The sequence below is a fragment of the Trichomycterus rosablanca genome, chromosome 17, assembly GCF_030014385.1.
Source record: "Trichomycterus rosablanca isolate fTriRos1 chromosome 17, fTriRos1.hap1, whole genome shotgun sequence".
In the NCBI taxonomy this organism is placed as follows: domain Eukaryota; kingdom Metazoa; phylum Chordata; class Actinopteri; order Siluriformes; family Trichomycteridae; genus Trichomycterus; species Trichomycterus rosablanca.
In genome coordinates this window covers 28,149,725-28,159,934 of record NC_086004.1, presented here as the reverse complement: position 1 = coordinate 28,159,934, position 10,210 = coordinate 28,149,725, and the positions used below count along the sequence as shown (strand labels likewise).

Sequence of the window (10,210 nt, the reverse complement as noted above, 5' to 3'; positions counted from 1 at the left end):
ATGCTGAGATATGGCTGAAGTGGAGACATTAGGAAATCATTAGCATGTTGGACACATCGGTGCCATCGAGTGATTTTAAACGTGGGCTCTGACAGGCACACAACATACACACCAGCGCTCGGTGTGCTGGTCAGCAACAACATGCCACTGTGAAAGAGACGGAGAGAAACTTTTACACCAGCAGTAAAACCTCAACACGTTTGTCCTGCTACTGAAAGTGACGTGTTGAGTTTCTGTCGTTTAACAGCGAGTCGGGGATCCTGTGTGTAAAATCATTTGATAAAACTGCAGAATTTGAGTACAACAGTGACATTCGGACCCGAATTGTGCCTTAAAAATGCCCCCTGCTGCATAACAAAACCACCAGACTCCTTCACTGTGAGGGTCAAGCATTTCTGTCTGTCCACATAAAGCACAAGCCGACTGAGCAGTTCGAAGTGACTAAAGCTCCTGCCATCCTTGTCTCATTAAATACGTCTCTTATTAGGGTAACAGCGTAAGACCTGCAGACATCTCTAAAAAGTCTGTGTTCATCTATTAGCACATTTGTACTCAAAATACAAAACAAAAAGAGGGATTTGAAAAAGGAAACAACTATAGAAAAACAATATAGGAAAAATAACATAAAACAAATAAATAATAGAAGGTAAAATGTTATTTTCATGCCCGTTTTGTTAGGAATTTCGGGACTGGCTTATGCATGCCACGCGTCTCAGATTCTCTGAAAGTTCATAAAAGTCCACATAATCCTGAGTGTGAACTAGTTGAATCTCAGTATTAGATGCATAACCGCCCTCTGGACTTTCTCTATAATAAGTCCAGAGAAAAAAACACCAGATCCGTGCCAGAAGCTTTTTGGCATACGCGTCCGCATTTCATCCCTAATTTGCAAGCTCGGTTCAGTTCCCTCGATTATTCTTTGACTTCATGCTGTGAAGTTTGATAACCAGTTAGAATTCTGAAATCAGTCCTTTATTTTCCTTTTTTACCACAAATGAAAGCTGCTCCTCTGGGCTGCAATATGCAAAGCGTGTTTACTGACCGTCCTATAAAACAAGATTATAAATAAATAAATAAGAAACATTGAATATCAGCCAATTCTAATTTCATCTAAAAGTGTAGATGACCTAAAACTAGTTCTAAAGGAGCTGTGATCCTAAATATAAGCTGATCAGCTTTATTCTGGTATTCACTGAACAATAATATTAAATATAAATTTAAGCAGCAGTATGTATGTATAAAACATTATCATTCTAGAATATAAGAACATTTTTAGGAACAAAAGGAGCTTGCACCATAGGGTGCACCTGGTCCTGTAAAGTCACCACATATTTGTTAGCTGTTAATCAACCATGCAAATCAATCTCTGGACCTTATGAACTGTAATACACCTGATATTTGTGATCTCACAGGGGCCAAAAATGACACAGGAAGCTCGGTTCAGTTCCCTCGATTATTCTTTGACTTCATGCTGTGAAGTTTGATAACCAGTTAGAATTCTGAAATCAGTTCTTTATTTTCCTTTTTACCACAAATGAAAGCTGCTCCTCTGGGCTGCAATATGCAAAGCGTGTTTACTGACCATCCTATAAAACAAGATTATAAATAAATAAATAAGAAACTTTGAATATTAGCCAATTCTAATTTCATCTAAAAGTGTAGATGACCTAAAACTTGTTCTGAAGGAGCTGTGATCCTAAATATATGCTGATCAACTTTATTCTGGTGTTCACTGAACAATAATATTAAATATAAATTTAAGCAGCAGTATGTATGTATAAAACCTAATCATCATAGAATATACACTGACCAGGCATAACATTATGACCACTGACAGGTGACGTGAATAACACTGATTCCTCATGATCTTTTCATCACGGAACCTGTTAGTGGGGGGGATATATTAGGCAGCAAGTGAACATTTTATCCTTAAAGTTGATGTTAGAAGCAGGAAAAAAGGGCGAGCGTGGCTTTGACACGTACCACCTACTTAAGCATTGTTGCAGACCATGTTCACCCTGTCATGGAAACGGCATTCCCTGATGGCTGTGGCCTCTTTCGGCAGGATGATGCAGGAATGGTTCGAGGAGCACAACAACCAGTTTGAGGTGTTGACTTGGCCTCCAAATTCCCCAGATCTCAATCCAATCGAGCATCTGTGGACGTGCTGTACAAACCAGTCTGATCCATGGAGGGCCCACCTCACAACTTACAGGAGTTAAAGGATCTGCTGCTGACATCTTGGTGCCAGATACCACAACACACTTTCAGGGGTCTAGTGGAGTCCATGCCTGAATGGGTCAGGGCTGTTTTGGCAGCAAAAGGGGGACCAACACAATATATTGGTCATTATGTTAAGCCTGATCGGTGTAAGAACATCTTTAAGAACAAAAAGAGTTGGCACCATAGGGTGCACCTGGTCCTGTAAAATTGCCAAATATTTGTTGGCTGTTAATCCCTGGATCTTATGAACTTTATTACACCTGATATTTGCGAGCTCAGGGAGCCCAAAAATAACACCGCAAGTTCAGTTTTGCAAACACGACCTGCGCTGTTATTGCTCAGGCTTCAGGATCTCTGTAAAGGTGGATAAAGAGTAAAATTCTCAGATCTGTGGTTTTATTTCAGCTGTTTTACCACAAATACCTCAGAATTAGGTCTTCTGGGTTACAACTACAGAGTATGTCTTCTTCCTGTCCAATAAAACAAGCATCATACCAGCAATAAACTCAGTTTGCTAGTTAAAAAGAAGCTTTTATCAGCCCAGTCCAGTCACACTGAGAATTGCAAACGCTGAGCGTCTGGCCCTTGAGGATCTGTAATCCATCCAGCCATGCCGCAGCACTTTCCATGCCACTAATCCAATCCACCACTGGCCTGTAATCCAGTTTACATACCGGCGAATAGAAAAGCGCGACCAGAACAACACCGAACAGAAACGTGTGTCTGCACAACTGCGAGCGACAGGCTGATGCTAATTATTTTATAAATATATTTGTTTCATTTTTTAAGTGTTATTAATTTGCCACCCTGCCAGGCTAATTGTTCTGGCCTCTGCCACAAAGCCCAAGGTGATAGCGTGATCGTTTGCACGCCCGTTTAACCCGTTTTAATTCCCCTCCTTAAAGAGGGATTTGGAGTCATTTGCACGTGTGGTGCAGCCAGCGTGTGCGCGTCGGTTTAAGGTCAATTCCGACTCACCCCAACTCAATTAGTTTACTTAATCCCCCGAGACGCTGCACACAGGAGCCACGCCGAGCAGCTCGCGCTACCGCCGAGGCCAACAGACGGCCAAGTGGCATTCAGATGAAGACTTTCTTATTCAACAGTATGTTAGGCTGGTATTTGCCAAGCGAGTACATTCCTCTTCGAAGCATTAACCCCGAGCAGCCTGGAGTTACAATAGACAGCAGGAGGGACGCTAATTAGAACGGAAACACTGCATTGAGGTCCGACAAAACAGAAACGACTCTTTTTATTCAGCTGTCAGAGATATGATGAATGTAGAACAAATGACGTGAATGGAAAACAGATTGGAGAATAATCCAGTCTAATGAAAACAGTGTTGCCTGATTAATGCGTTATTGTTTAATTTATTCATCACTTGTAAAGAGAGCTGGTGGAATAAGAGGAATGAGCTTAAAAATAGTTTAGTAAACACACACACACAACTTTGTGTTTTAATTGTTAAGTCACGTTGACTTTGTTCTTGATTTTATTTTGGTTTGTTTCGGGTCACCATGCCTTCAAGACTTACAGATTTACATACTGCAAGTGGAACTCGACATCAGTTGGTTCTGGGAGTGGCGTCAAGTTTAAGTCGTTGAGTTTCAAGGTATTTTTTCTCATGAGGATGTTTGGGAAACCTGTTAATGCGTCCATGGTCACATGAAGCTGCATATAATTTAGGCTCATGTAAAATAATGGGGCTGTTTTTGACACTTATACACTAAAAATAACACAAATATAATAGACTGTTCTTGCTCTCGTGGAAGGCGGTTGCATTTCCCCTCCTCCCTTATCTTTCCTGCTTGGCTTCTCCTGTATCGTACTGTCTCGTCTACTCTACTCTACAGAGATTTTCTCAGCACAGCTCCTCAAAGAACAAATTATGGAATTGGTTAAATGGTCTCTGAATGCTATTGACACCATCTTCTCATCGAGAAGTTCGGGTTCGGGGGAACCCACATGCCCCGATGGAACGCAGATGGCAGGATACGCGACGGACTCGTGGGGGAAGTGGAGGGTCGTGTGCCTGGCACCTCTTTCGTTGGAGGACGTAGAGGATGTTTACCTATTCGGAACTTTAATTGTGGGGTTTCTGCTGATTGGTTTAGGCTTAGCCCTGCTGTATCGGGAAATTAAAAAAGTTGGGTCAGTTGTCAATGGTCCCAAGGAACTGCCCAATTTGATTGATATGGTGGGTAGAACTGTTGGAACTCAGACTGTGGTTATTAATCGCAACATGGATTCCATTTTGGAGAAACTAACGGCTTTGCGAAATGAGACGGATCAGAGACGCATTAATTCCATGAGTTCTTGTTAAATTTGTATTAGGGCTCAGACTAAACAACATGTCATTTCTGCTCTTGGCTCCCACTGTTATCATCAACGACCTTGGTGATAAGAAAATTCCTCCAGAGGATCTGCTGCGAAGTACCCTACCCTCCCTCCACTGGCTGGTTCATTCGGGGCAGTAAGAGCTGTCAACAACAATGTCATCGTGAACTTTGTACAGACTTTTTCTGCTGCACGAATGACTGTCAGAACCTTACCAACCCAAAACAACGTCTCCACTCTCTTAGCTTGATCCCACCAATACGGCAGGACGGGTCTGCAGTGTGCGCCTGCATATGGCTGCAAATCGCTGAGGCTGCTTGTCGTAGCTGGTACCTTCCCTATTCCCTCACCCCTAACCCGTGGCTCGTTGTGTGACTATGTTATGTTCTTATGTTTACATGTGCTTGTGTGCTGTTAGGGGCTTTTTTTCATGTTACCACAGTGTGCTCCTCAGGGAGCACAATCTGGTTGCTAGTTTTTTTTTATCTCCTACTCTCCCAATGTATTACCATTTCTAACGATGCAAATTTTCCCATTGTGGGATTAATAAAGGATATCTTATCTTATTATTATCTTATAAACACACTGAAATACAATTAAAAAATAATAAAAAATACAATAAAAGCTGCACTTTAGCTTTACTTCTTTATTGTTTACTGACACTTCTTAATCGTGGAGATGCTTGATGTTGGAGTACCGTATTCCATTCAGTACCCGCGCATTCACATGAGAAGTGACAAAACTTAACGTGACTTATTGTAGTAAAACAGCGAGTGAGGAATGTGATTAGTGGAGGAACTTATGAGCAGTAATAATGAAGAGAAGTTTAGTGCTCCTGTCTCCTTCTTTTACTACATTAAACCACGTTAAGCTTTATTTTGAACCAGAAGCGTTTTAGATTCTGGGAGAAGCTGATTCTGATTCTCACCATTTCTCAGAAGCTTGAGCTGTAACACAAGTTTAAAAGTGAAACAGGGAGGAGAATCCAGATAAACACAGATACATGTGGAGCTGTAACCCTGGATCTGATGGTTATTCCACACAAATGCAGATTCATCTCATATTCACACTTTGATAACGTTTATCGCACCGCTCAAGCCGAGCGCTGAACAAAGCGGCGGTCGCATACAAAGCGTGTTTAGGGGTACAAATTTTAATGTACCACTGTATTTAAATCAAGCCTATTTTTATTGACTAACCCGCTTGCGAATAAGCCGAGGCACACCAAACCTCCTTAAAATACTGCTGATGATCTGTCCTCCCAAGTGGTGCAGCGGAAAAGTATCTGCCCTTTCATTCAAATGTCACCGGTTCAAACCCTGATGATGCCGCAAGTGAAGACCTGATTGGTATTTCCTTCCCCATCAGTCTGTGAGCTCATGTGTACAGACAAGCACCGTCCTTTAGGTGCATTGTTCTAAACAATAACACTGCACAAGCTTTATATGCTACTGATTTATTTATTTGTTCTTTTATCCTGTGTTTTCCATGAATGGTCACATGACTACCCAGTCTCAGTGATGCTTTAGCGTCTGCAGGCCGCGAGAGTCAGATCTAATCATGCTACGAGGGTTCTTCAAAAAGTTTTTGCATTTTTTAAAACTCTATTTATTAAGAATTTCATCATCACCTTCCGATGCATTTTTCCAGCGTCGTACCAACTGTTTTTGGTTGAGCTTATAGCCACTGATGCAGCACTGCTTTCACATCATCATCACATGAAAATCTTCTTCCCCTTAAAGCTTCTTAGAGCATTCAAAAAGATGGAAATCAGATGGAGCAAACTATAAGCGACGCTTAGTCTCCCAGACACGAGCGATTCCTCCTCCTCCCTCCCTCACCGCTCATAACCAACATATAAAAGTGTGGAAACTTTTTGAAGATCTCTCGTATTTACACCACCGCAGACTGAGAAGTGTCGCTCTCTCATGTCGTTAACGAGCGTTGCGTGTACCGCGTGACTAATTGCTCGATGTTACGTGTGCGTTCCTCCAGGTGGGCGGCCACACCATGCTGCCCATTCGCTGGATGCCACCGGAGAGCATCATGTACAGGAAGTTCAGCACGGAGAGCGACGTGTGGAGCTTCGGCGTCATCATGTGGGAGATCTTCACCTACGGCAAGCAGCCGTGGTTTCAGCTCTCCAATAATGAGGTAACTGAGACCTTTGCACATTTAGACATATAAATAACTCGAGTGTGATCCGTGAGGCAGAGAGAGCAAATCTGAGCGCTGAGCGGCACACTTTAACAGCTACAATCAACTACTACAGATGTGATTTTTTGACTTAAAAAAAAAAAAACATGTTTATTAACCCCCCAACACACACACACACACCCACACACACCAATAATGGATGGGTTATGGCACCCGTTGGGGCATTGTGTACTATAAAATGCTTTCATTTAACTCTCAAAATGAAGAGGAAGCTTAATATTAAACTGGAACTTAGGAATATATTTTATTTTATTAGGATTTTAACGTCATGTTTTACACTTTGGTTACATTCATGACAGGACAGGTAATTACTCAATACACAAGATTCATCAGTCATGGACAATTTTGTATCTCCAATTCACCTCACTTGCACTGTGGGAGGAAACCGGAGCTCGCGGAGGAAACCCACACAGAAATGGGGAGAACATGCAAACTCGACACATAAAGGACCTGGACTGTTCCACTTGGGGTTCAAACCCAGGACCTTCTTGCTGTGAGGCGACAGTGCTACCCACCAAGCCACCGTGTCACCTGAAACTAAGGATTCATTTCTAGTATTCTTTAATATTAATATTATTAATCTCTCTGCATTTTCTCACTCTTCATTCTGTCTTATTGTTTTTTATCTTTATATATAATATAAAAGCCCCACCACTGCCAGGTTGCCACTGTTGGACCCTTGAGCAAGGCCCTTAAGCCTCAATTGCTCAGACTATATACTGTCACATCTCTGTAAGTCGCTTTGGATAAAAGGGTCTCCTTAATGGGGTAAATGTAAAAAAAACCTCTAAATCTTATTTTCACTTCATCATTACGACTGATTTGGTGCAGATTGATGGGTGCACATTTCATATTTAAAAACAAATCCACCAAACAAAGTGTGCAAAAAAGGGGGCAGGGCTCAAGGGGTCTGAATACTTTTTAATTCACTGTTCGTAACTGTTGTTGTTTATAAAATGGCTAATAAATGTAAGTACAAGCTTGCTAAACCTAATAGTGGTTATAAACGCTCACGTCCTTCCTCTCTCGCGCAGGTGATCGACTGTATTACACAAGGTCGTGTTCTGGACCGGCCTCGTCTCTGTCCTAAGGAAGTGTACGACCTGATGCTGGGCTGCTGGCAGAGAGAACCACAGCAGCGACTCAACATCAAAGACATTCAGAAAGTCCTGTACGCTCTGGGCAAAGCCGCGCCCGTCTATCTGGACATCCTGGGCTAACGCCGGTGCGATTCCTTCTGGCCCACGGCCGACACAATCCAGGAGAAACCAAACGGCCCCTAACCTTACTGCGCCACTGTAAAATCACCTACACGGGTGTCGGGGATGGACTTAAGTGCCTGCAACACCGTTTTTTTCAATACACTGGAATAAAAAGTACAAAATATTTAAAGAAAAAAACTTTTACATTTTCTTTACTCGTATGGTATATAGTGTACAGAATTCTATAAAGCTAAACGTTTCCTAAAAACTGCTCAATAAATACAACAAAGTTGTGTAAACTAAGTGTTGCCATTGATACGGCAGCCACGTACCTAATGAACAAAGCTCTCCAGTGTTTCATTTTATAAACGTATATATATATACATATATATATACATATATAAATCTATTTTTATTTATTTAGGTTCATTTTTTTGAGGGTTTGGGTGTCGTGTTCTGAGACGATTTTTTTTTTCAGATTCCTTTGCTTTGGTACAAAGCCTTACTGATTTGGGTTTAGCATCTTTAGCTTTGATTTTGTTTTATATTCCGTGGCAATGATTCGGCGGTGACGAGCGGTTGAGTGGGGAAATTCTTTAGGATACTAAAATATAGGTCTATTTTAATTGTATGTGACTGTACATACTGTAAATTTATATACGTGTCGACCTTATTTATTTTCTTTTCCTTTAATGTTTTCGTTTTGTCCTTTGGTTGGTAGCATCCACCCTGTGAACTATGGCGGGGCATCAGGATTGTTCGGTGTGAGCACCACTGTGACATCAGTACGGTACAATCATTACTGTACGCCAGCTCCAGTGTGTGGAGGAAATACTCGGCTCCCTGCAAATCCTATCTAACGGAATACTGCTTTATTTTCAAACTGGCAAAAAAACCTAACGTGGCAAGGAGGCGACCCACGGCGCCCACTTTGACAGCCGGTTAAAGCAATGCTTCGCGAATCTTCATAGTACGTGCTATCAGTACATTGCATCTGAATTTAACGATCACATGGTGTTGTTGTCTGTAGCCAAGCAATTCTGTGTTCTTTTGCGATGGGAGTGTTTGTAGTTAATCTTACACCAAAATCTTTCACGTCACCTTTTTTGGCATCAGTTTCTCTTCAGAGCCTCTTGGCAATACCAGAAAGATTTGCTAAAGACAAACTGTATGTTTAGATGATGTATTAAATAAATATTCAAATCTGGTCTGTTGGAAAGACTTTTATTTCCTGCCTTATGTTGTACTTTTTGTTTTGTTTTGTTTATTTTGTTTTATTTATTGCTTGACAACAGGAGCCATTTGTGTTGTGTGGAGTTCTGGATGGTGATGTTGATATCTGGAGTAATTAAGTGGATAAAATATCACTTATGCACTGAACAGATGGCTAATGCTGCATCACTACAAATGTCTATTGAATTTATTGTTGTTATTGTCTTCCAGGCTTCACAAACATTGATAATTGGCATTCACGATAGATATTGAACCTGAGTCAGCTGTGCAGCACAAACACTAACATGATGTATGATGCTCTATGGATAACGTTTGTCAGCATGGGTTTCCTCTAGGTACTCCGGTTTCCTACCAACTCTCCAAAATACACATACATATACAGTGTATCACAAAAGTGAGTACACCCCTCACATTTTTGCAGATATTTAAGTATATCTTTTCATGGGACAACACTGACAAAATGACACTTTGACACAATGAAAAGTAGTCTGTGTGCAGCTTATATAACAGTGTAAATTTATTCTTCCCTCAAAATAACTCAATATACAGCCATTAATGTCTAAACCACCGGCAACAAAAGTGAGTACACCCCTTAGTGAAAGTTCCTGAAGTGTCAATATTTTGTGTGGCCACCATTATTTCCCAGAACTGCCTTAACTCTCCTGGGCATGGAGTTTACCAGAGCTTCACAGGTTGCCACTGGAATGCTTTTCCACTCCTCCATGACGACATCACGGAGCCGGCGGATATTCGAGACTTTGCGTTCCTCCACCTTCCGCTTGAGGATGCCCCAAAGATGTTCTATTGGGTTTAGGTCTGGAGACATGCTTGGCCAGTCCATCACCTTTACCCTCAGCCTCTTCAATAAAGCAGTGGTCGTCTTAGAGGTGTGTTTGGGGTCATTATCATGCTGGAACACTGCCCTGCGACCCAGTTTCCGGAGGGAGGGGATCATGCTCTGCTTCAGTATTTCACAGTACATATTGGAGTTCATGTGT

At 41.6% G+C, this 10,210-nt stretch overlaps 1 protein-coding gene across 1 annotated transcript in view; it reads left to right on the top strand.

The window, feature by feature from the left end:
- The window catches only part of ntrk3b (neurotrophic tyrosine kinase, receptor, type 3b), a 177,884-nt gene extending 168,698 nt beyond the window's left edge, over positions 1 to 9,186 (top strand). Inside the window, exons 16-17 of the mRNA XM_063012388.1 lie at positions 6,556 to 6,714; positions 7,812 to 9,186. Coding sequence (XP_062868458.1) covers positions 6,556 to 6,714; positions 7,812 to 7,997 — 345 coding nt within the window. The 3' untranslated portion in view covers positions 7,998 to 9,186. The remainder of the gene's footprint in view (positions 1 to 6,555; positions 6,715 to 7,811) is intronic.
- The last annotated feature ends 1,024 nt before the right edge of the window (positions 9,187 to 10,210 follow it).